The sequence below is a fragment of the Mustelus asterias genome, chromosome 9 (assembly GCF_964213995.1).
Source record: "Mustelus asterias chromosome 9, sMusAst1.hap1.1, whole genome shotgun sequence".
In the NCBI taxonomy this organism is placed as follows: Eukaryota; Metazoa; Chordata; class Chondrichthyes; order Carcharhiniformes; family Triakidae; genus Mustelus; species Mustelus asterias.
This window is the reverse complement of record NC_135809.1, coordinates 120,237,168-120,264,358: the sequence shown is the minus strand read 5'-3', so window position 1 is coordinate 120,264,358 and position 27,191 is coordinate 120,237,168. Positions and strand designations below refer to the sequence as shown.

The 27,191-nt window shown below is 42.1% G+C and overlaps 1 protein-coding gene across 1 annotated transcript in view; it reads left to right on the top strand.

Moving 5' to 3' along the window:
* The window catches only part of LOC144498964 (transmembrane protein 263), a 195,749-nt gene that overhangs the window by 15,970 nt on the left and 152,588 nt on the right, over positions 1 to 27,191 (top strand). Inside the window, exon 2 of the mRNA XM_078220960.1 lies at positions 3,769 to 3,877. Coding sequence (XP_078077086.1) covers positions 3,769 to 3,877 — 109 coding nt within the window. The remainder of the gene's footprint in view (positions 1 to 3,768; positions 3,878 to 27,191) is intronic.

Sequence of the window (27,191 nt, the reverse complement as noted above, 5' to 3'; positions counted from 1 at the left end):
GTATTGCAGCATTTTGCTGTCTTTATTTAAGTCATCTGCTTTTGTTCTTCCTGCCCAAGCAGACAATCTCATATTTTGCTTCGTTGAACCGTCTGCCATTTTTATTTGTGCACTCACAAATTAACTATATCCCTATCCAGAGACACTCTGCATCCTCCTCTCAACTTAAATTTCATATCATCCTTAGTTGCATGTGGTGCAGTGGTTAGCACTGCTGCCTCACAGCACCAGGGACCCGGGTTCGATTCCTGGCTTGGGTCACTGTCTGTGTGGAGTCTGCATAACTTTCCTCCAGGTGCTCCAGTTTCCTCCCACAGTCCGAAAGACATGCTGGTTAGATGCATTGGCCATTCTAAATTCTCCCTCAGTGTACCCAAACAGGTGTCGGAGTGTGGCGACTGGGGGATTTTCACAGTAACTTCATTGTAGTGTTAATGTAAGCTACTTGAGACTAATAAATAAACTTTACTTTAGTTAGGCACTGATGATGCATCTTTCTAATTGTAATATATTTTGGAGAGTTAGGACACAACTCCTTAAATATCTGTCCTTTTAAGAACATAAGAAATAGGAGCAGGAGTAGGCCATCTAGCCCCTCGAGCCTGCCCCGCCATTCAATAAGATCATGGCTGATCTGACGTGGATCAGTACCACTTACCCGCCTGATCCCCATAACCCTTAATTCCCTTACTGATCAGGAATCCATCCATCCGCGCTTTAAACATATTCAGCGAGGTAGCCTCCACCACCTCAGTGGGCAGAGAATTCCAGAGATTCACCACCCTCTGGGAGAAGAAGTTCCTCCTCAACTCTGTCTTAAACCGACCCCCCTTTATTTTGAGGCTGTGTCCTCTAGTTTTAACTTCCTTACTAAGTGGAAAGAATCTCTCCGCCTCCACCCTATCCAGCCCCCGCATTATCTTATAAGTCTCCATAAGATCCCCCCTCATCCTTCTAAACTCCGAGTACAAACTCAATCTCCTCAGCCTCTCCTCATAATCCAAACCCCTCATCTCCGGTATCAACCTGGTGAACCTTCTCTGCACTCCCTCCAATGCCAATATATCCTTCCTCATATAAGGGGACCAATACTGCACACAGTATTCCAGCTGCGGCCTCACCAATGCCCTGTACAGGTGCATCAAGACATCCCTGCTTTTATATTCTATCCCCCTCGCAATATAGGCCAACATCCCATTTGCCTTCTTGATCACCTGTTGTACCTGCAGACTGGGCTTTTGCGTCTCATGCACAAGGACCCCCAGGTCCCTTTGCACGGTAGCATGTTTTAATTTGTTTCCATTGAGATAGTAATCCCATTTGTTATTATTTCCTCCAAAGTGTATAACCTCGCATTTCTCAACGTTATACTCCATTTGCCATATCCTCGCCCACTCACTCAGCCTGTCCAAATCTCTCTGCAGATCTTCTCCGTCCTCCACACGATTCACTTTTCCACTTATCTTTGTGTCGTCTGCAAACTTCGTTACCCGACACTCCGTCCCCTCCTCCAGATCATCTATATAAATGGTAAACAGTTGCGGCCCGAGTACCGATCCCTGCGGCACGCCACTAGTTACCTTCCTCCAACCGGAAAAACACCCATTTATTCCGACTCTTTTTGCCAGCTCTGCCTCCATACCCAGTTTCAGACTCACATTTCTCACCTCAAATGAATTCTATCATGATTTGATCACTCTTAACTAGAGGATTCTTTACTATGAGGTCATTCAATTAATCCTGTCTCATTAAACATTAGCAGATGCAAAATAGCATGCTCCCTGCTTGGTTCCAGAACATATTGTTCTCAGAAACTGTCTCAATTACACTATGAATTCACCCTCCAGGATACTTTTGTCATTTTGATTCACTCAATCTGTAAAGATTAAAATCTCCCACAAGTATCGCTATACTCTTCTTATCCGTATTATTTTTTGATTTACTACTCTCCTCCAGTGTAGCTATTGTCATAGGGATATTAACCACTCTTACCACTGATTTTCTTTTGATCTCTTATCTTCACCCTAACTGATTTTACGTTTTGATTCTCTGATATTTAAAGAGCAATCCCACCTATTGATAGAATCATAGAATCCCTACAGTACCAACCGCAATCTCACCCAGGCCCTATTCCCGTAACCCCACACTAGGGTCAATTTAGCACGGCCAATCAATCTAACCCGCACATCTTTGGAATGTGGGAGGAAGCCGAAGCATCCGGAGTAAACCCACGCAGACATGGGGAGAAAGTGCAAACTCCACACAGCCAATCGCCCAAGGCTGGAATTGAACCCGGGTCCCTGGCACTGAGGCAGCAGTGCTAACCACTGAGAAACTGTGCCGCCTTTTAACTTTTTTCCTGGACTTGTGAAATGTCAAGTACTCTTGAATGTTTAGGTTCCAGCCATGGCCATTTTGCGACCACATCTCAATGACTCTCCTATTATTCTCATTTATCTCTATTTGTGCTACCCATGCATCCATCTGATTACAGATGCTGTGTGCATTCAGAGAAAGAGCCTTTCTTTGTCCCTTTTTTCTCTGCTCTGATCATATTTGCTGATGCATTCTGTGCCCATATGCTTTGCCCCTTTCTGTCAGGTTATAACTAACAGTATTGTTACTCTGCCCTATTGTCTTGTCTTTTCTGTTCCGCTTTCTAAATCTCCTGTGATGTGAATCCTTCCTCCCATTGTTTAATGAATAGTCCTCCATGGCTCTAGTTTTACAATTTGCTTGGAGACTGACCTCAGTGCGCTTCAGATGAAGGCCGTTCCAATGGTGCAACTTCCTTTCTCCCCACTAATGGTGCCACTGCCCCATGTTTCAGAACCATTCCCACAAAGATCTTTGAGCCACGCAATCAACTCTGTAGTCTTATTTACCCAATGCCAGTTTGCTCATAACTCGGGTAGTAATTCAGGGATTATTACCTTTTTAGCTTTTTCAATTTAGCCCTTAACTGTTCATACTCCCTCAGTAGAACCTCTTACTCTTGTCAATGTTGTTGATACCCACATTGTCCACAGCAACTGGATCCCTGCCCCTACATTGCCGAAATGGGCTCCTGTACCATTGTGTTGTGATCAGTTTGTCAATCTAGCCCACGGTCTGGTCCACACAAGTGTGTTGAACCTGTTGGGCATTTGCAAAGGCTAAGGCCCTTCCATTGCTGCCTTCTAGATCCCCTTCATGTGCAGTCACAGCCTCCTCCTGCTGCTGAGCACAGACCAAATCAAGTGCTTAACCCAAGGTCTGTGAATGCCTCTGTGTCCAGGTATCTTCCCCCTCCCTGTTGCATGGTAGTGTCCAAAAGCCAGACTCCAGTTTAACTCTGAGCTGAAAGTATGTTAAGAATCCTGACCTGAACCCTGCAGGATGAGATGCAGTGCCATGTGCTGTGCAAATCAAAATCTCTGCTGCTTTGAGTGCTAATTTTGTGATTTAGGTTTTTATCCTGTAATGTAGATGTGGGTGCCAACTACAAACACACACGACCACTTGCTTCTCTTCATTAGAATGCGAATTCTGTTGGATATTGATGCTGAGAATTTTTTTCTTCTGTTGTGACTTAAGTCTGTCCCCACCCAGTCTGAGGCCCAATCTCTTTTTTCCCAAGAGCTATTCACATTGGGAAACCTTGGAAATCTGGCATTTCATTAAAAATGATTGTGGGGTAATAGGGAAAAATGCTTCTGTAATTCTGTTCAATCTGACACGTTTCTAAGTATTAATGCTGTATCATATTTTTCCTTTTACTTCAAACAGGGGCCAGATAGACGAGCCCAAATAACTGAAAGCATGACAGATCTGACAGCTGTGAAAGACAGCACTGACGAAGATGTGCCCCCTTACCTTAAAGAGGAGCCCCCAGAAGGTACTATTTGAACTACTGTTTGGAGGAATGTTGAATGAAATAAATCTACTGGGGCAAAAGATAAGGAGGAACATTGGTACACATAACTGAGGTCACATACCTCCTGCAGCTCAGGGGTCACATACAGCCCATCTGGGTTCTGAGTGCGGCCCCATGCACGTGATTTCCATCCGCGTATTTTTTTTCCTACTGGCATAACTGAAGTGAGACGCACGTAAAGCGAGGGCAAGTGAGGTGCATGTTGATCGCACACAAGGCTGACTGCGCTCCCTCTGCGCCCAAGTGTAAATATTTATTTTGTTTTTACAGTTAGAAGTTGATTGTTCTATAAATATATAAATGGTTAAGCATTTTCTATAATTTATTATGAAATATTTGGTGTGTATTTAATCTTATTCACGGGGTCATGCTTGGCAAACATGCCAGTTTGCAATCTTGCAGCCCACTGAGATGAAGGAGGGCCACTTATGTAGCCCACTCACTAGCCTAGGTTTCCCATTATAACTAACCCCACTGTTTATTTTGCAGAAGGCTTCATGTGACAAGACATGAATTGGATTAATCTTGGATTAATACCCTGTAGCAATAACTAAGAAGTTGCACAGTTGAATCTGAGTGCATTATGTACCTTGGTTGTCATGAGAGAAAATGGCGGTGTTTTTCTAATTTGGAAGGAAGGAAAATTGAACATTTGTATGTTAATTTTCAGTAGTTTTTGAGTTTTGTAATTAAGGTGTGTTTTGTAGCAAAGAGGATTTGACACTGGGAACTTTGAGGATTTTTTTTGCAGGTTAGAACTGTTTTGTTTCCATGGTTTCATGATTTTATGATCTAGATATGCAGGAACATGGAACTAAAATGAGTTTGGTCACCATTAAAATCAAATATTACTAATAAGAGAGGATATTTTGGTTCTCCAGACTATAGGTCATACTCATTAAGGTCTGGTGTGCAAAAATATTATTGCTCTCCAAATCTGGATTGATTGCTTAGTAGGTAGCAACCACTTCCCATTACTACTGGCTTTGGTATCAACTCAACCAAATTAAGTTGAAAGGCTTGTTAATGCATGCAGGGAAATTTTATTGTTGTTTGAAGGAAATAGTGGAAATCCTAGAATTAAGTTGATAAAAACTCTTCTCCCGAGAGAAGGCCTCTGTTCTTTTCCTATGAAATGTTGGTAGATGCATTTCGGATTTTCTTTTTCTTCCTAATTGAACTTCCAAGGGTAACTTGGGTTTGTCTTGGGGAATGATGCCACCACTTTGTATGCTGTAGTATAGTGTCATACACAAGAGATTGTGGACTGAAATTCCGTGAATCATTACAAATTCCCATGTTAAGGTTACCAAGAGTCAGCCAGGTTCAGAATCAGTAAAATTGATTAAATATTGGCGTACTTTCTGTATTTGAGAAGAAAGCCTGAATTGATGGTTTAAAAATATTGCAGTATTCTTTTTTCTACTGCTAAGATTATGAATGTACCTCTTTTACAGTCGTCATAGTTTTGTAGTATTCTGCTTTCTGAAGTCTCTGGGATCATCACATATGTCAGATCCAGTAAGCAAAGTACAGTATCATGATACTGTTTGATCCTTGGGCATGTTATATCACTGCATGGTATATCCTCCATTTTGTAGGAGTGAGTGATCTTTAGCACAAAGTACAACAAAAATACATGTATAAAATCTAAAAAATTGGTTTACATGTGGTTTTAGTGCAATCTCAAATTTGAAACCTTTTTAGTCTTAATTGTTTTTATCAATTCTGTTAGAGTTTTGCAATGATGTCTCATTTTTGCTTGCAAGTTTTTAATGGTTTTGTAAATTTTAATGGTCAGTTAGTGATTTGTTTTAATGACCATAATGTTTAAACATTAATCTTTCGTTAAGGAGATGTTCAAGCTTATTTTATTCAAGACTATGGAAATTTGTTTAACTACACAATCTGCCTTAGGTTACGCAAATTAATATTTTTGTTTTTGCTTATGTCTTAATTGCTAGTTCCAAATTTTCTATTGTGCAATTGTATTGGGCTTTTCTGATGCTCTGTCAATGGGCATCATGGATGTAATTATCAAAATAAGAAAGGTGCATTTATTTACAGAATGGATTTGGATCTAGTTATGTTTTAGCTGTGCATGTGCTCGTTAATGAGCAGAAAAATAAGTCTTCAGCTGGGCAAAACGATATCATCCTGGTTAAACAGGATGTCAAGCCAGTCAAACACAATACTTCCATGTAATCTGACTGTAAACATGGGTGTGCTGTATGTAAATGCACCAAGATTTGGCTACCGATTATGCTCTTTTGGGTCCAGTTTTTAACGCACATTCCCTTTCTCCTGAGCAGAGGTACAGGCAAACTGTTCACAGATAACTTGAGGCAGTAACTTGTTGATATGGGTGTATAGATTGTGCCACACCTCTGTACTCCAGGCAATTCTCCCCAGTTTGACATTTGCAGGTGTGCAAACTTTAAAATTTGCATCTTGTAAGTGACTGAAACAAGTTTGATTTCTAGTCCCTAACGGAAGCCCACTTTACAATTAGGTGTTTGAATGCATTAATATGTTGGAACAGAAAATATGAAATACGAAGCTGGAACCAAACAATAAAATGGATAAGCTGAGCTTGGTGATAATTGAAGTTCCTGGGCAATTTGAATAACTATCAAAAGAAAACAAAATCAAATATGAGGATAAATTTTATTTTACATCATTTAGCTCAGCAATTGTGAAATTAGTTGGATAATTTCCACTACTCCCCTCACTGCTTTCAGTGCCCCCTGCCCCCAAAAGAAAAAAAAACATTCTGGCTGAATCAATTTGTTTGCACATGAGCAGAAACAAGGCTGGATCATCCTGAATTCTTCTTGAACTCGGAGAGGAGGAATGTAAATGAAGAAAAAAAATTCCACATTGAGGATTCTCAAGTATTCTCTTTTAACACATTTATTGCTGTTTGACTCTGGGCCGAATTTCCCCTTCTCTGTTGCATCATTCCATGCTTCTATATTTTGTTCATTGCAAAGAGCATTTTCTGCCATCTGAATAATATAGTGTTCCTCCACCCTGCCTCAGTCCATCTGATGCTGTAGGCCTTATCCCTGCTCATTTCCCTCCTGGCTGAACTGTTGCTGGCCTCTTATTCTCTAATCTTTGGAAATTTCGTCTATCCAAATGTCTGCTGCTCGCCTCCTATCCAGCTGTTCTTTCTGTAGTTTTGATATTTTATACTTTGAGCCAAACGTGGGTTGTCTGAACTGAAGGAAGAACTATGGGGTTTTGCTTGTTCCCAGCTCTTCTAATGCTGTTATTTTAAATGGCAAACTTTCCCCTTGTTGTTTATTTTAATCCAGGCTATAGATTTAGAATAAGATTTAAAATCATCATCATTGGTTATAGGTGGGTCAGAATTTGGAAATAGGTACTCATGTGAATAGTGATGGAGTGGCAGGATACACCAATAGCTCATTGAATTGTCAGGCTTGAAGTCCTACGAAATAAATAGCCTTTACTAAGATAACCACATTTAATGAGGACTGTATCAGGATTGAAATGTCCTCTTTCAGAGGCATTGTTTCTAAAATGCTTCATGTGAGTTACATAGGGCTTTACTAAAAGTTCTCTTGTGGCAGGAATGCAAGTGTTCCATTATTCAGATTCCATTGCAAGGACATGTGAAATTACATTGTATATTTTAGAGCAGAACATTTATTTTTAACTCTGGACTGGAGACTGTATCCAGGTTGCTGAAAAGCACCTATCCCACCAACTCCCGTTTTCTCAGCTCAATGGCGAGCGTTCCAGAAGAGGACAAAGAAAATGCTTCAAAAGAACAAGCTCTCCTTGAAGCTTGGCAGCAATGATGTTAATGACTGAGAGGGGCTTGCTGCCAATGGTTCAAAATGGCAACCACTTGTCCATCGAGCTGCATCATGCTTTGAGTCCAAACATCATCATGATGAGGCAAGACAGCAGAGAAGGACAGAAAAGGAAGCAAATTCTCCACTCTGTATCCCACTGCCTCGAGGGACATCCTGCCTTATGTGCATGAGGATTTGTGGGTCAGCAGTCAGCCTGTTCAGTCATATGAAGATCATAAAGTTGTGACCATGAATAGATCCTCAAATTAAGGGACAACCAACAATGGCAGCAAAGGGACAGGCCATTTGATCAATAGATCTGTGCCACAATGATTCACACAAGGCTCCTCCTGTCTTAGCTCATCTGACTCGGTCCACTTGTTCATTTATAGAACAACTGTACTGGAATCTTGCTTTAGTTGACACAATTTTTTTTGGATTTTTCCAAATGCAGACATAAATTGAAAGCTTCACTTGAACCAGGCATCCTCCTCCCCTCCCACAGATTTAATTCCTCGAAGTTGAAGGACCTTTTCTAAATTAGATTTGTCCAGCATGGTGACCATCATCTAAGTATTGCAGATAGTAGCAGTTACTAGGGCCTTCCTCTATTGTTCTGTCAGCGTCAAAGGAATAAGCTCTGTTGTTTGCAACTATGATGCAATGCTATACTGTCTCTTCTACAGGACAGCACTATCAGCTGTGGGTGAAATAATTCAATGATGGTTAAGATAATGCATATAGAATCAAAGTTTGTTCCTTTATTCCCCTAAATGTGAAGTACTTGCAAATCAATCTAACTTGATTCGGGGAAACAAGGTCCAGTCGTGTATATGGCTTTTGTGTGCTCACTTCCTGGGTCAGATCCAAATTCCTTCTATAATTCAACACTTCTCCATACTCTGCGAGATGCAAGTTTGTTATCAAAATATCCACATATGGTGAACTACACCGACATGGAACTGCAGAGGCTGCCTTTGATTGACATGACTAAGGATGATCTCTGATCATCATGCTGTTTTTCTTCTTTTTCTGATCTTGTTCTTCCCAAGGTTGCCTGGCCAGTCTTTAGTTATCAATGAGCTAGAATTTGGGAAGTTTTGTGTGAATTCTCCAGCAGTGTCTTGACCGTGATCAGTTTCTCGACAGAAATACACAAGTGTATGGGATTCTCTGCTGTTTCTCTAAAACATGTATGAACCCATTTATATCCCTTCCAACTTAATAAATATTGCCACAGAAAATCCACTTCTGACAATATAAACAGGCTCCTGGAATGGGTGAGTACATGGCAAATTAAATTCAATGTCAAAGTGTGGAGTGATATATTTTGGTAAGGATGAGCAGAGGCAATACATGCCAAATGGTACAATTTTAAAAATGATTTAAGAGGATTAAGATCTGAAGATGTCAGTGTCCAAATTTTCAGAGGTGGCAGGACAGGTTAGGGAGATTGTTCCTAAAGCTCGTGGACTTAATAAATAGAGGCATAAAGTAGAAAATCCAGGAAACTGCTAAATTTAAATAAAACCAGTTTAATCCCAATTGGATAATTGTGTCCGCTCCTGGGCAGCACAGTTTCGGAACTGTACAGTGTGAAGACTTTAGAGAGAGTACAGACATGTACTAGCATAGTTCCCGGGGTGAGGGATTACAGTTGTCAAGGTGGTGGCATACTGTATTGTCACTGGACCAGTAATTAGGAGATGTGACTTTAAGTTCAGAAATGTGGTTGACTCTTGATTGCCAATATTAAAGCCACAGATTGTACACTTTCAGAAATCTGATGAGAGAAAGCATGTTAAAATCCATAGAGAGGAGGCAGTGAAATCAACTCAGTCGATCATCCCTGTAATCCTCCAACAGTTATAAACATAAACACTGACTAATTTGGGCTACTTTGCGTTGGAACAGTAGGTCAAGGGTGATTTAATTGGTAAAATTGTGGCGGGTTAATGGGGTGAATAGACATGGGCCATCTTTGGCGGTGGGGGAATGGAGCTGATGGTTAATTTAAATCCTCAGTGAAGCAAGAGGTGAGGAGAAAATGAATTATGTAGTGAAAATTGTTGGAGTATGCAGTATGTTGCCACAGGGAGCATTGAGGCAGAGACTACTGTAGCTTTTAAAGAAAGATTTGATGAATATTTGAAATAGGGCAATTGGTTTAGTTTCGGATAGCTGCAACAAAGAGACAGTGTAGTCACAATGAACCAACTGACTCTGTGCTATGAACATGTGGTTCAAAGTGAACTTCAAATCGTTTCATCCTTTTAATTTTTAGCCAGAACTTCAGTCCCGTTGCTCAGGTTAACAAATTGCAACAAATATTACCAATATTTTATTAAATTATTTATCACATTTAAACAATCTGTATATTCTGTCACTTTATTTAAAAAAAGTTCACAGCAGTTCTATAACGCAGGCAGTGCTTTTGTTTTAACAATTTGTATTCTCTCAACCTTTGTTCCACTTCCCTATTTTCTCCAACACTGAAGGATATCAACCAGTAATTAAAGAGCGACATCTCATGCATATGTGCACCCCACTCCCCCACTAGGCTGTGTTCTCAGCCCCCTACTATATATGACTGTGTGGCCAAATTCCCCTCCAATTCGATTTTCAAGTTTGCTGATGACACCACCGTAGTGGGTCAGATCTCAAACAATGATGAGACAGAGTACAGGAATGAGATAGAGAATCTGGTGAACTGGTGCGGCAGCAATAATCTCTCCCTCAATGTCAACAAAACGAAGGAGATTGTCATCGACTTCAGGAAGCATAAAGGAGAACATGCCCCTGTCTACATCAACGGGGACAAAGTAGAAAAGGTTGAGAGCTTCAAGTTTTTAGGTGTCCAGATCATCAACAACCTGTCCTGGTCCCCCCATGCCGACACTATAGTTAAGAAAGCCCACCAACGCCTCTACTTTCTCAGAAGACTAAGGAAATTTAGCACGTCAGCTACGACTCTCACCAACATTTACAGATGCACCATAGAAAGCATTCTTTCCGGTTGTATCACAGCTTGGTATGGCTCCTGCTCTGCCCAAGACCGCAAGGAACTACAAAAGGTCGTGAATGTAGCCCAATCCATCACGCAAACCAGCCTCCCATCCGTTGACTCTGTCTACACTTGCCGCTGCCTCGGCAAAGCAGCCAGCATAATTAAGGACCCCACGCACCCCGGACGTTCTCTCTTCCACCTTCTTCCGTCAGGAAAAAGGTACAAAATCTGAGGTTATGTACCAACCGACTCAAGAACAGCTTCTTTCCTACTGCTATCAGACTTTTGAATGGACATACCTTGCATTAAGTTGATCTTTCTCTAGCTATGACTGTAACACTGCATTCTACACACGTTTCCTTCTCTATGAACAGTATGCCTTGTCTGTACAGCGCGCAAGAAACAATACTTTTCACTGTTAATACATGTAACAATAAATCAAATCAAATTCAGCGGCCGTGCTTGAACACACGCAAATCTTTCAAAAAAGCACAAGGTAGTGATCTGGAATGTATGTTGCGACACGGGCCATGATTTCAGTACACCTTTTGACTGCTTTTTGGCAAGTAAACTTTTAAATTTTAAAAAGCCAGACACATTTCTTCATGCGGGTTCTTATGAGCACCCCTGAAGAGCAGTTAAGCTCCTTAACTGCGTTTATTTCACAATTATGCTTTGTCATCTTGGAGAGACACGGTTCACTATGGCAACAGAGTTTATTGTGCTTAACATGGCACGACACTTGTTGTAAAATAATGCAGCATTCAATTTAACATGAACCCCTTGGGCTGTATGTGCCTGAGAATAATTAAGCATAATGAAGCATCAGTGTGTCAATACTGTATGGAAAGAGACTGATCTGTTTTACACATTAAATTTGAACTATTATAAACCTTTATATTTACTAATGAGCATATTTTGGGGAAAGAAATCCCCTTGGCACGAGCAATGCCTTGGGAAATCTAATATATGCTGCACCCAGTATCTTTTTGTAATATGTCACCTTTGAATAATTTATTTTGCCCATTGCTTGAAACAAATTTCAACCCAGCATTTTGGGATGTGGAGATGATTCATATTTGCCAGGGATGAAACTTACAAAAAGTTTAATCCATGACAGACCGACAGCTACCAAAAGCGAGGAATGAGAGGAGAAACAAACCGAATTATTCCAAAAACTGAATTTCCTTCAAAGATGAGATCCGATGCATGGAAATATGATGGAGACGTCGTGTATAATCTACAAATGATTAACATTTGGGCGGCACGGTAGCACAGTGGTTAGCACTGCTGCTTCACAGCTCCAGGATCCCGGGTTCGATTCCCGGCTCGGGTCACTGTCTGTGTGGAGTTTGCACATTCTCCTCGTGTCTGCGTGGGTTTCCTCCGGGTGTCTCCGGTTTCCTCCCACAGTCCAAAGATGCGCGGGTTAGGTTGATTGGCCAGGTTAAAAATTGTCCCTTAGAGTCCTGAGATGCGTAGGTTAGAGGGATTAGCAGGTAAAATATGTGGGGGTAGGGCCTGGGTGGGATTGTGGTCAGTGCAGACTCGATGGGCCGAATGGCCTCCTTCTGCACTGTAGGGTTTCTATGTTTCTATGTTTTTAACATGGTTATATATTAGATATACATTTTTTTTAAAAACGCTTGTCAACAGTGTCTTCTATTGAAGTCTGGTAGCCAATACCATCAACTGTTAGCTGCGCAAACTGAAGCTCGCAAGTTAGAACGTGGAAAGTTCTGGGATAGACAGTAAAACTGACATTTGCAGTGTGCTAGGATTTGCTGTTTGTGAGCCTTGCTCCTTCCAGTGGGAAATTAACATAACTGCAGGAGATGCCGGCGTTGGACTGGGGTGCACAGTAAGAAGTCTCACAACACCAGGTTAAAGTCCAACAGGTCTAGGGCAGAGTAGGAGCCATACCAAGCTGTGATACAACCAGAAAGAATGCTTTCTATGGTGCATCTGTAAAATTGGAGAGAGTCGTAGCTGACATGCCAAATTTCCTGTTGGAAACCTGTTTGAAACCTGTTGGACTTTAACCTGGTGTTGTGAGACTTCTTATTGAAATTAACATAACTGCAAGGGATGCATTTTTTTGCACTATGCAAATAGTGCTGCTTTCTTTGTGTGCAAAATCTCAGCAGTTCTTGAAATAAAATAAACTTTTCTTGTGATAGAATTTGAGATGATTTGCAATTGGCATTTTCTGTTCAAGGATTTGATTTATTATTAGCATACAGTGGAAAGTATTGTTTCGTGCGTGCTATACAGATAAAGCATACCGTATATAGAGAAGGAAAGGAGAGAGTGCAGAATATAGTGTAATAATCATAGCTAGGGTTTAGGGAAAGATAAACTTAATGTGAGGTAGATCCATTCAAAAGTCTGACAGCAGCAGGGAAGAAGCTGTTGAGTTGGTTGGTACATGTCCTCAGACTTTTGTATCTTTTTCCCAACGGAAGAAGGTGGAAGAGAGAATGTCCTGGGTGCGTGGGGTCCTTAATTATGCTGGCTGCTTTGACGAGGCAGCGAGAAGTATATACAGAGTCAATAGATGGGAGGCTAGTTTAAAGTCTAAATTAGGCTTTAATGTACGTTTTTGTGAATGGGTGGGGAGTGTCTACATAAGACAGTGGCAATGGATGGGAGGTTGGTTTGAGTGATGGACTGGGATTCGTTCATGATGCTTTGTAATTTCTTGCGGTCTTGGGCAGAGCAGGAGCCATACCAAGCTGTGATACAATCAGAAAGAATGCTTTCTGTGGTGCATCTGTAAAAATGGGTGAGAACTGTAGCTGACATGCCAAATTTCCTTAGTCTTCTGATGGGCTTTCTTAACTATAGCATCAGCTTGGGGGAACCAGGACAGGTTGTTGGTGATCTGGACACCTAAAAAACTGAAGCTCTCAATCATTCCTACTTCGTCCCCGTTGATGTAGACAGGGGCATGTTCTCCACTACGCTTCCTGAAGTCGATGACAATCTCCTTCATTTTGTTGACATTGAGGGAGAGATTATTGTTGCCGCACCAGTTCACCAGATTCTCTATCTCATTCCTGTACTCTGTCTCATCATTATTTGATATCCGATCCATTACAGTGGTGTCATCAGCAAACCTGAAAATCGAGTTGAGGGAGAATTTGGACAGACAGGTGTATACGGAGTACAGTAAGCGGCTGAGGACACAGCCTTGTGGGGCACCGGTGTTGAGGATGATCGTGGAGGAGGTGTTTTTGCCTATCCTTACTGATTGTGGTCTATGGAGTGGGAAGCTCAGTATCCAGTCGCAGACGGAGGAGCTAAGCCCCAGGCCACAGAATTTGGAGATGAGTTTCGTAGGAATGATGGTGTTGAAGGCTGAGCTGTAGTGAATAAATAGGAGTCTGACATGGGTGTCCTTGTTATCTAGGTGTTTCAGGGTTGAGTGCAGGGCCGGAGAAATGTCATCTGCTGTGGACCTGTTGCGGCGGTAGGCAAACTGTGGTGGATCCAGGCTGTCTGGGAGGCTGCAATTGATTCCTTCCTTTCGAAGCACTTCATAATGATGGATGTCAGAGCCACTGGCCGATAGTCATTAAGGAACGTTGCTTGGCTTTTCTTTGGTACCGGGATGATGGTGGTCGTCTTGAAGCAGATAGGGACCTCAGATTGGTGTAAAGAGAGGTTGAAGATATCTGCAACAATGCAAAATGAAGATTGCAAATGGTCAGCTTTCAAAGTGGAAATTGTGTTGAAAATGGATTGCAGCAGTTGCCTTTTTCTGTGAACCTATTTGTATAAATAGGAAGATGTTTGTGGAGATTTATTTACAGTGGTATGAGAAGGCATTTTAAAAAATATTTTGAGGGAAATTGTGTTCTATAAAGAAGACTTTGTGTGTCAATGATTTAAGTTGGGAGAAGATTAATGGGAGATCTTTTTGTCAGTGCTTCTCAAAGAAACACGTTCACATTGGGAACATGTAAGTTTCTCCTTTCAGGCTTGGAAAAATATGGATTAAGTTTATTTATTCGTGTCACAAGTTAGCTTATTGCAATGAAGTCACTGAAAATCCCTTCGTCGCCACACTCCGGTGCCTGTCTGGGTACACTGAGGGAGAATTTATCATGGCCAATACACACAACCTGCACACCTTTTGGACTGTGGGAGGAACCTGGAGGAAACCCACGCAGACGCGGGGAGAATGTGCAGACTCCACACAGACAGTGACCCAAGCCGGGAATTGAACCCGGGTCCCTGGCGCTGTGAGGCAGTAGTGCTAACCACTGTGCTGCCAAATATGAAGTATATTTGGGTGGCATCAAATGGCTCTGTGGTGTCTTATCAAGTGAATTGCATTTTACAATAATTACAACATGTTAGTGGTTTTCTTCCCATTGGTATCACCAATACAAGGTTATTAGTATTTCAACAATAGCTTGCATGATTCTGGCCTGAGTGGGTTTTAAATGAGCTTTAAATTCTAGTTCTTGAACTAGAATTGTTCTTGAACAACTGTTCATCCAGCATTACAATAAATGAAAAGCAATTAATATAACCTGGTTTCCATGTGAACTTAAATGTGACCTCCATCACTTGGTTATGGACACTCTACAAAAAGATACTGGGTGCAGCATATATTAGATTTCCCATGACATTGCTCATGGCAAGGTGATTTGTTGAGAGCTCCAACTTGTTGGAAGGAGGATGCTTTACCATTTTTCTATACAGCTGTTTTGAGCTGCGCCTGTGCAATTCTGGCCTTGTCCATTTATCATCCCTCCAAGCTGACGCCACACCATCAACTCGAGACGGGCTGTTTGTATAGCATCCTAATCTTGGCAGGTTTGTTGTCTTTTTCAATGTGCAGTTTCTCCTCTTACCTGTACGTGTTTGGTTCTTGCAACTTGTTCCTGTGGATTGTAAGCTCAATCAGTGCTTCACGAACCAACAAATCATTCGTACCTTGCAGCTTGCTGAGCATATAGGCATGGTCTGTTGGGTAAACGGTAAAGGTCGCTATTTGAACACTGCACCTGGAAATAGACCTAACGGTGGCAAAACTTCACCCCTCATATCACACCAATCTTGATTTTACAGTCACTGGCACAGCTGACTGGTTAAAATTACATGCTTGCCTTTTGCGTAGGCTGCAGTGGATGCTGGTTTAGCTCAGTTGGCTGGACAGCTGGTTTGTGATGCAGAGCGACGCCAACAGCGTGGGTTCAATTCCTACGCTAGCTAAGGTTATTCATGAAGGCCCTGCCTTCTCAACCTTACCCCTCACCTGAGGTGTGGTGATCCTCAGGTTAAATCACCACCAGTCGAGCCAGCTCTCAACTTTAGGGAGGTCAGCCTATGATCACCTGGGACGATGGTGACTTTACTTTAGTGGGAGCTTGCTCTTGCGGCCATAATATGAGTCCACTGGGGAGGTAAATGAGGAGGGCTAGTGGCGCGGTGTAATTCCAGCAAAGCCATGCTGCTTTTGGTGTCATGCTTCTTGAGGTCTGCCTTCAGCTTAGTAAGTCTTTTTAATAATTGTATATGTTCTCTTTAATTTTTTTTCTTCCCCAAAGTCCTTTCAAGTGAATAGCGATTTCTAAATTCAAGCAGAGTGGGCTTCAAGGAAATTGTGGTGCCATTACGTCTTGGAATCATTACAAACTTGTTAGTATTTGTTGCTGTTGAGATCCAGGCTGTTGAATTTTGTTGTGCAGTAGTATCTTGCATTAGAATGTAATTACATTGTATATCCAGCAGATGGCTCCAGAGACTGGGCATTTTAATACCTTGTCAGTTTTTTCACACTATAAGTTGTCTCTGTGTGTTTGCAATCCACATGTCGCTTGGATCATCTCCACTGCCTGTTTGAAACCTCTGGACGTAAGCATTTATTTAATGGTTGACTTCAGTTTTTTGAAAACTAGTCATTTCTGTTTCACAAACCCAGCTAGATAATGTGAAAGGGTTAGGGTTTCTGCTTATTATTGCACAGAATTGTAATGAGGAAAATGTAATTTGGGGGTTAAACATGCTGCAGTACAAATGGGGAAATAAAGACATTTAAATGCAGAAATAATGGACTTCATTTTTGGAGGCAAAGGTTGCACAGTTCATTGCTTCCTCCGATTGAAGTAACCATTTATAAATGATTTGTTTCAGTGAAGCAAGAGAATCTTTGTGTTAAAGATGATGTATTAAACAATATTCTAGTCTGTGTTTTAAGAGTTTGCTCGAAAGTTTCACCTCACTAGCTGGTGGAAGGGCTTGATCTGTGCTTCATGGAGGAACTGGTCTAATCTGATCCTTTCTGGAATCTTCATTATGTCAAATTTAGCAGAAGGCTGATTGCTTCCAGCATGGGCTCACTTACACCAATAAACCTGACTCTGATGATGTGCATCCTCTGCAAGCACTGGTTTGAACAGAAGAGTGAGATTAAGTGGAACTTTTGCTTCGTGACTCTGTCCATTCACATGTCGCTAAAACAACTGATTTTTGTATCTCGTTTCATTTCGCCAAGCGTTCCTCAGCCTGTTGTTCTTCAAAGGATTGGAGAAATATGCATGAGGGAAGAATGTCCAGTTCCGACCGCAAACGTGACCCCATTTTAACACCCTTCGACTGTACAATCATACACAGATTGAGGTTTGAAATAGTGTGAGCACACTCATGAATGTGAGGCACTCAGAATGATTATGGGAGTGTCAATGATTGGTGCATGCAAGTGTTTTCAGCTGATCTGAAAATTCTAAGAGTGTGTTTTACTGAAAAAATACCTGACACATCTTCAAATTGTAAGGAAGGAGGTTGGGACAACATGAGTGGGATTGTGGTCGGTGCAGACTCGATGGGCCGAATGGCCTCCTTCTGCACTGTAGGGATTCTATGATTCTATGATTAAAAGTGCATAGATTCATTCAAATGCTGCTTCCTCTGAGGAAGTACAAATACAGAAGGACAGGAAAAAATGTGCCGTTGGTAGAATAGAGGAAATGAATGTGTGATTTTAGGGGAATCAAATCAGTTGTGTGTGAGGAGTCTTGAACAAAGGGGATACGGATGTAAGAACAGATGGAAGAGATTTGGGACAGAGAGCAGAAGCTTGAAGGATTGTGAAGTTGTGCAATGCATTGTAAGAGTTGGTCTCTGCTTCAACCACACTCAACATTTAAGAATTGCTTTGTGTGGTTGAAGGAAGGACATCAAGGGATATAGAAAGAAAACAAGTGCGTTGGATTGGGACAGCTGTTTGTGTGGAAGCTTGAGTGGAGCAAATGGCTGTTTTTCCTTCTCTAATCACATAGGTTTGAATTCTGCAAGGGTTTTGACTACCCATTCAGTGTTGGCCACCATTGCTCTTCTGAATCTAACTGGAAATTCAGGTGCAGATTAATGTGGAGATCATTAAGTTGCAGTCTGTCATTTACTGCTTTGCCCCAGGTTGTGTCTTTCTTCCCATCCCTGCTTAATGCAGTAAGAGTTTCCGGCCTTTAAAAGAAAAAAAAAGAGTTTCCGGCCTTTTGGCTAAGATCAAGTGTAGTATGGATTGGATGCTGCGCTTGGTTGAGGTCATTGGGTTACATTTAAGCTTCATATTCATATGAAGCAATTTTTAAAAGTGGTATCTCGGCCTTTTGGCTAAGATGCAAATGAGATCCAGCCTTGGGGAGGAACCCTGCTCCTCCTCCAATCAGCTGGGCTCATGTAGATCAGGCCCAAGACAGGTGTGAAGGCCCTGTCTTGTCAGCCTGGATCGGAAATGTCTCAACTTGTTGAGACTCTGAATTGGACTTGATTTGATTGAATTGGAAAAGTATTAAAAAAGAGTTTCCGGCCTTTTGGCTAAGATCAAGTGTAGTATCGACATGCTGTGCTTGGTTGAAGTCATTAGGTTACATTTTACTTCATTTGAAGTAATTTTTAAAAGCGGCATCTCGGCCTTTTGGCTAAGATGCAAATGAGATCAAGCCTTGGAGGAGGAGCTATGCCTACTCCAATCAGCTTGGATCATGTAGATCAAGCCCAAGACAGGAGGTGAGAGCCTTGTCTTGTCAGCTTGGATCGGGAATGTCTCACTTGTTGAGACTCTGAATTGGACTTTGATTTGATTGAATTGGATTTTAAAAAAAGTTTCCCATTATTCATTCTCTCATAGCTCGTAGGAACACCATAAAAAGTTGCACTTTGTTCAATCAGGTGTGTGCAGCCGGCTAACTGAATAGTCACTGTTTTGTGGTAATATTTCAGTGTGACTGGCTGCTTGGATAACTTGTTATTACTGCAACTCCACACTTGGAATCCACATTAAAGAACACTGATATTCACTGCACGGTGAGGGGAGGTGACATTCTCACCCCAGAGATCATTGGAGATCTTTGTGAGGCTTCTTTTGAGGTCTGTGCAAAGTGTCTTTGCTGCTGACCTCCAACACCTGACCTCAGAGGAGGTGTCAAATCATTGCACAATGAAAAGGTGGGTGAGTTTTGTTTGAGTTGCAAGCTCTCATTGATGTTTATAGCATTTGTACATTGAAGTGATGTGCGAATGTGATTCAGCCATGATCTTGAAATGTTAAATTCATGCTCAACTATCTAATAAAATGCTGCGTATGTGCATTGCTTTGAGTATTTGACAGCTGCACACATCCCCCACTAGATGGAGCATCAGAAGTTGCAGGACACCAATCTATATAGCACACACTGATGGTGAATTCACTTTGTCCTGACTCATGTCAGGATTTGTGTTGGTCATTACTGATGATGATTCATTATTTGGATATTGAACAGCTCCGGTTGGAAGGAGGCATTGGTTCATGATGCTCTGCAAGAGCACTATAGAAAGTTTGATGCCGAAACACGAGGTTTTAGGAAGAGCGACCAAAAGCTTGGTCAGAGATGGGCTTGATCGCGCGTCTTAAAGTCGGAGGGGGAGATTTCACAAAGGAATTCCAGAGCTTCGGGGCCCAGGAAGCTAAAGGCATGGCTGCTAAAAGTGCACAAAAGGCTAGAATTGGAGGAGCACAGAAACCCCTAAGGGTTGGAGATAGTTACGTAAATGGGGGAGCAATCCGGGTCAGAGGGCAGCAGTGATGGGTGAACAGGACCTGATACCCTAAAGGTTTCAATTATAAAGACGGGTTAGACAAACTTGGCTTGTTATTTCCTTGAGTTTACAAGGTTTCGGAATGATCTAATTGAGGTGTTTAAAGTGATAAACTAATTGACCAGATGCAGAGGAACTATTTCCTTTGGTGGAGGATGCACAACAAGAAAATATAAATCTTAAAATGTGACAGTCCATTTATCAGTAAAATCAGGAAGGTTGTATTTTGTGATGCAGCAACTGCAGAGGGGGCACTTCTCACCCGTGTGTGGATTTTCCTGCTTTCCTGTATTGATGCAGCCTCAGTAAGAAGTTTAACAACACCAGGTTAAAGTCCAACAGGTTTATTTGGTAGCAAAAGCCACACAAGCTTTCGAGGCTCTGAGCCCCTTCTTCAGGTGAGTGGGAATTCTGTTCACAAACAGAACTTATAAGACACAGACTCAATTTACATGAATAATGGTTGGAATGCGAATACTTACAACTAATCCAGTCTTTAAGAAACAAAACAATGGGAGTGGAGAGAGCATCAAGACAGGCTAAAAAGATGTGTATTGTCTCCAGACAAGACAGCCAGTGAAACTTCTTCACCGCACGGGACCTTCAACCGGTGCTATACACTAGATACATCGATGACATTTTCTTCCTTTGGACTCATGGTGAACAATCACTGAAACAACTCTATGATGACATCAACAAGTTCCATCCCACCATCAGGCTCACCATAGACTACTCTCCGGAATCGGTTGCATTCTTGGACACGCGCATCTCCATTAAGGACGGTCACCTCAGCACCTCACTGTACCGCAAGCCCACGGATAACCTCACGATGCTCCACTTCTCCAGCTTCCACCCTAAACACGTTAAAGAAGCCATCCCCTACGGACAAGCCCTCCGTATACACAGGATCTGCTCGGATGAGGAGGATCGCAACAGACACCTCCAGACGCTGAAAGATGCCCTCATAAGAACAGGATATGGCGCTAGACTCATTGATCAACAGTTCCAACGCGCCACAGCGAAAAACCGCACCGACCTCCTCAGAAGACAAACACGGGACACAGTGGACAGAGTACCCTTCGTTGTCCAGTACTTCCCCGGAGCGGAGAAGCTACGGCATCTCCTCCGGAGCCTTCAACATGTCATTGATGAAGACGAACATCTCGCCAAGGCCATCCCCACACCCCCACTTCTTGCCTTCAAACAACCGCACAACCTCAAACAGACCATTGTCCGCAGCAAACTACCCAGCCTTCAGGAGAACAGTGACCAAGACACCACACAACCCTGCCACAGCAACCTCTGCAAGACGTGCCGGATCATCGACACAGATGCCATCATCTCACGTGAGAACACCATCCACCAGGTACACGGTACATACTCTTGCAACTCGGCCAACGTTGTCTACCTGATACGCTGCAAGAAAGGATGTCCCGAGGCATGGTACATTGGGGAAACTATGCAGACGCTGCGACAACGGATGAATGAACACCGCTCGACAATCACCAGGCAAGACTGTTCTCTTCCTGTTGGGGAGCACTTCAGCGGTCACGGGCATTCGGCCTCTGATATTCGGGTAAGCGTTCTCCAAGGCGGCCTTCGCGACACACGACAGCGCAGAGTCGCGGAGCAGAAACTGATAGCCAGGTTCCGCACACACAAGGACGGCCTCAACCGGGATATTGGGTTTATGTCACACTATTTCACATAAATATTTCTGCTTTTTTCCTCCTGAGTCTTTATCATGCGATCCTAGAATCAGAATTTATGTCACACTATTTGTAACTCCCACAGTTGCGTGGACCTGCAGAGTTTCACTGGCTGTCTTGTCTGGAGACAATACACATCTTTTTAGCCTGTCTTGATGCTCTCTCCACTCCCATTGTTTTGTTTCTTAAAGACTGGATTAGTTGTAAGTATTCGCATTCCAACCATTATTCATGTAAATTGAGTCTGTGTCTTATAAGTTCTGTTTGTGAACAGAATTCCCACTCACCTGAAGAAGGGGCTCAGAGCCTCGAAAGCTTGTGTGGCTTTTGCTACCAAATAAACCTGTTGGACTTTAACCTGGTGTTGTTAAACTTCTTACTGTGTTTACCCCAGTCCAACGCCGGCATCTCCACATCTTGATGCAGCCTGCCTGAATTTATATACGACAGGCTGTATGCTTTTGCTTGATCTCCAACAATAGCGAACTTAATGACTGTGGAGGAAGACTGTTTAATAGTAAATACAGCTTTCAAATAATGGAAGCACTTTTCACAATCCAGAGTTCTCTTTTCGGAGGCTGTTGGACACGGAGTCAAGTGAATATTTCAAGACTGAGATATGCAAACTTTTAGTTGGTACAAACATGGTGACAGAACCAAAGACAGGTAACAAATTTGAAGAATAGGTTAATTGTGACGTAACTGAATGGTGGAACGGACCCACGGGGCTGAATGGCCTGTTCCGATGTTTAACCAATGAATAAGATGAATGTTAATTCCTGTAACTGTGCGAAATAGACTCCTCTGCTTTAATTTCCAGTAGAATTGAAGTATCTTTCAAAATATCTTACAGGTACAAGAGAATTCCATAGCATTTAAATAATGAGGTCCTGATTTGAATGGCTGAGTGCTGTGCTGAAAAGTAGCCTGAAAGTGCTGTCCTGCACACCTGACCTATTAGATGATGTGCCAGTCAGTCCCAGCCAGTCCATACTTCAGCCTGATCCACAGCAGCATTGGATATTGGTAAACCATTGAGCTCATACTGCGAGGCATTCGGCTAGAGTAGCAAACACTAAATGCATTATGTGACCCAGTCAACTGCTCTGAGGTGAGCAGCAGTTAAATTATTTATACTGCTAAATACAGAGGATTGAGAGTCTCCGGAACTCTCTTCCTCCAAGGCAGTGGAAGCAGAATCTTTGAACATTTTTGAGGCAGAGCCAGATAGACTCTTGATGAACGAGTGGGTGAAAGGTTATTGGTATTGGGATTGAGGTTACAATCAGATCAAATCATCTTATTGAATGGTGCAGCAGGCTTGAGGGGCCAAATGGTCTACTCTTGCTCCTAATTTGTATGTAAATATTTTATATGGATCAGATGGATATGTAAAATGTCTCGCCTTTTGAGCAGTGCTGGGCAACCTGTGTGTGGCCCATCAGGGTTCCAAGTGCGGCTCGCGTGACATTTTGTTGAGTATATGTGAACGGAGTTTGCAAGACCACGTGTGGAGCCGGGAGGTGAAGGAGCGCGAGAAAGGGAGAGACTGAGAGTGGAGCGTTGATTGGTGAGTGTTTTATTTGTTTACCTCATTTATCTTTTAAAAACTAGTGGAATTTATTGCTAATGGAAGGTTTTCTTCATTAGATTTTTATCATAGCAATAGTAAAGCTTATTGGGCGCAGTAGGGTTTATTAAAATAAAGGTAAGTAAATTATATCTTTTAGTTGTCAGTAGTATTATCTTTGATAGCAAACTAAGTTTATAGGTAAGTATAAAGTCTTCTGTTTTTCTAGTTTGAAGTTCATAGTTCCATTATATGAATGATTAAACATTTTCTGTAACACATTATGAAGTATTTGATGTGAATTAAATGTATTTAATCTTACTCATGGGGTCATGCTCAGTGCATATGCCCAATTTCAATCTTGCGGACCACTAATATGAAGGAGAGCCACTCATGTGGTCCACTCACCAGCCTAGGTTGTCCGTCACTATTTTAGAAGGTCAAGTTGCATGGGGATGGAGAAGCATTGCAAGGTAAGTAAAGGTGTGAATATGCTCCAGAGCCTGCAAAGCAGCAATGCCAAACTAATTGTACTGATGATAAAATGATAGGAAAAGATTTAATGCAATATGGCTTCATGATTTAGATGTAACAGAAAAAATATATAGATTCATCAACTGGACTACTTTACAAAGTAAGAAGTCTCACAACACCAGGTTAAAGTTCAACAGGTTTATTTGGTAGCAAAAGCCACTAGCTTTCGAAGCGCTGCTCCTTCATCAGGTGATGCTCCTTCACCTGATGAAGGAGCAGCGCTCCGAAAGCTAGTGGCTTTTGCTACCAAATAAACCTGTTGGGCTTTAACCTGGTGTTGTGAGACTTCTTACTGTGTTTACCCCAGTCCAACGCCGGCATCTCCACATCAATGGCTACTTTATAAAGTCATGGTTTTTCTGGGCTGTTAAAAATGGGGAATTGCTGATTGGATTACCTGATCACAAATGGAGAATTGCTGAATTGCAAATGGTTCAGCCAAGTCACCTGATGCCTTGCAGCAGTTTCAAGGTCGCCATGGCCACGACAATGAGGAGTTTGGTCCAGCTAATTCTGAACAAAGGAAACTGTCGCAAGTTGTAATCTTCCATCAGGGTTTTAGTGTCCAAAGCATTAGCAATCATAACAGCTTTGACATGACAGAGCATCAATTAAGTTAACCCAACAACCATGTCTCCAAAAAAAAAGGATCCTGACTCCAATTAAACACCTAAATTCCAGCCTTGGGAATATACATTAAGTGTCCAACGTACAGGAGAGTGTGTCACATGACCCCCCCCCCCCCCCCAAAGCTGTGCTATGATCTTGGCTTTTGGAACCTAACTCCAGCATTTGCTGTTTGACTATCAAAGCAAACCCAACTCCAGGCAACCACCTGTGCTGTCTACCCTCAAAAACCGCTGGCAGCAGAAAGACTTCAAACACTCATCAAATCTGCCAACTCTGAGCTTGTACCTCCAGTGTCTTCTCCTGCTGTGCCAGCCACAGTCTGGAAAATTGGGGGCATTCTACAGTCGATCAATCTCCCTATGGAAGGAACATTTCAATTGACTCATGATTCTGGATACATGTAAAACCGATCCTTGTATTTTTATTGTGGTTATGCCTGGAACCCTCTTCCTTTTCCCTTATCCCCCATTTATAGGGAGCACAAAAAGGAGTGGAAGTTGCTAAACTCCCCCCTCGTGTTTATAAACGAACCCTTGTATTTTCATCTTTCCTCAGGTTTGCTTTACAAATCATTAATAGAGGATTGGAACCTTTCCAAATTGAATGGTTGGGGAAAACATGCCACCATTTACAAAGGGGGAAAGCAGGATAATAAAAAACATGTTTCTGTTTATTGACCAGTAGAGTGTGGGAAAATCAGGGCAGTTTCAATTAACCTCCCTTGTGTCTGTAACAATGATTTTGAAAATTGCAATTTAAACACACTACGTGGTTGCAAGAAGCAGATTCTGTCACAACGTTTGAATTTACCCCAAACATAATACCTCAATAAGTTACTAATGACTGCATTTCTATCCTGATTGTGAAATATGACATTTTTCTTGATTCATGTCTTCACTTGTACGTTAAAATTTAATTTCTCTGTTACTGTTAATGAGCAACTCAGAGTGGTTTATGTAATATGGTACTTGCACTTAAGCACTCACATTACTTTCTCTTTAAAATACGTTGAATCTATATAGAACATTGAGCTTGCCATCCTGAAGCGCATTGTCAAAAGAGGAGAGAAGGGATAAGGTGGGCACTAATAATGAAGAAAAATGGAAGTAAGGATGAGAAATTGAAATTGGGGTTCTAAAAGAAGATTGTTTGGGAAGCGTTTGAAAGTGAGGGGAGCAATTGAGAGATCCTGAGGAATTTTGTCGCATTTGCGGCTGAGTGTAGCTCACTTACTCTTTTTTAGTAGACTGCCTTGCTTGTAACTTATCCTAAGAGAGTGTTTTATCCTCTGAAATGTCGGATTTGTTAACACGATAAACCCAATTGTATTGTGAAGTAAACAAGAGCATCGAAACTACAGATGATTCTGGGCCAGCTTCCAGTAAAGTTGGACTTTTAGAACAAAAGTTACAGAATCACAATCAGAATAGTTCTAGCACAGAGGAGGCCATTTGGCTGGTCATTCCTGCGCTGAACTAGTCAAGAAGAAATTCACCTGCTGCCACTCCTCTGCCTTTTCCTTCTAGACCGGCAAACCTTTCCTGTTCAGATAATCCAATTCCTTGTTGAAGTCTTCAATTGATCTTTCCTCTTCCATACAAATGGGCAGTGCATTCCAGATCCGAACCATTGACTGCAGGAAAAGGTTTTTCATCATGTCAACTTTGCTTTTTTTGCTGATTACCTTAAATCTGTGCCTCCTCATTGTCGATCCTTCCACCAATGGAAATTGTTTCACCCCATCTATTCTGTCCCGATCACTCATTATTTTGAATACCTCCATCAAATTTCTTGTCAACCCCTTTGCTTCTCTAAGATCAAGGGTGGCACGGTAGCACAGTGGTTAGCACTGCTGCTTCACAGCTCCAGGGACCTGGGTTTGATTCCCGGCTTGGGTCACTGTCTGTGTGGAGTTTGCACATTCTCCTCGTGTCTGCGTGGGTTTCCTCCGGGTGCTCCGGTTTCCACCCACAGTCCAAAGATGTGCGGGTTAGGTTGATTGGCCAGGTTAAAAATTGCCCCTTAGAGTCCTGAGATGCGTAGGTTAGAGGGATTAGCGGGTAAAATATGTGGGGGTAGGGCCTGGGTGGGATTGTGGTCGGTGCAGACTCGATGGGCCGAATGGCCTCCTTCTGCACTGTAGGGTTTCTATGATTTCTATGATCAGTCGCAACTGCTCCAATCTTTCTGTGTAATTGAAGTTCCTTATCCCTGCATCCATTCTCATCTTTTCTGTAACCTTTCTGATGTTTACACATTCTGAAGAATGGTCCCCAGAACTGGACACACGACTCCAGCTGAGGCCAAACCCATATAAAATATAACATCACTTTGAATGCCCTTTTGTACTTGATGTCCCTATTGATCAAACTCGAGATGCCATTGGTTTATTTGCATTCTGCCCTTTTGACCTGTCCTGCCACATTCAATTATTTATCCACATATACACCCAGTTCCCTCTGATCCTGCATCCCCTTTAGACTTGTACACTTTACATTGTCTCTCTGCATTCTTCCTAACAATATTAGTCACTTCACACTTCTCTGTTAAATTTCATTTGCCACTTGCCTGCCCATTTTGCCAACCCGTATATCTCACTTTGAAGTTCTAAGCTATCCTCGTGGTTCACAATACTTCCAAGTTTAATGTCATCAGATTTTGGGATTGTTCCCTGTACATTAAGGCCGAGGTCACTAATATACATCAGGAAGAGCAAGTTTCCTAACTGATCCCTAGGGAATTCCACTATAAGCTTTCTTCCAGTCCATAGAACAGCCATTCATCACGAGTTTGTTTCCACACTCAGCCAAGTTTGCGTCCATGTTGCTATTGTTCCTTTTATTCCTTGAGGCCTAACTTTGCTCACAAGTCTGCTGCACGGCACTCTTATCAAATGGCTCTTGGAAAT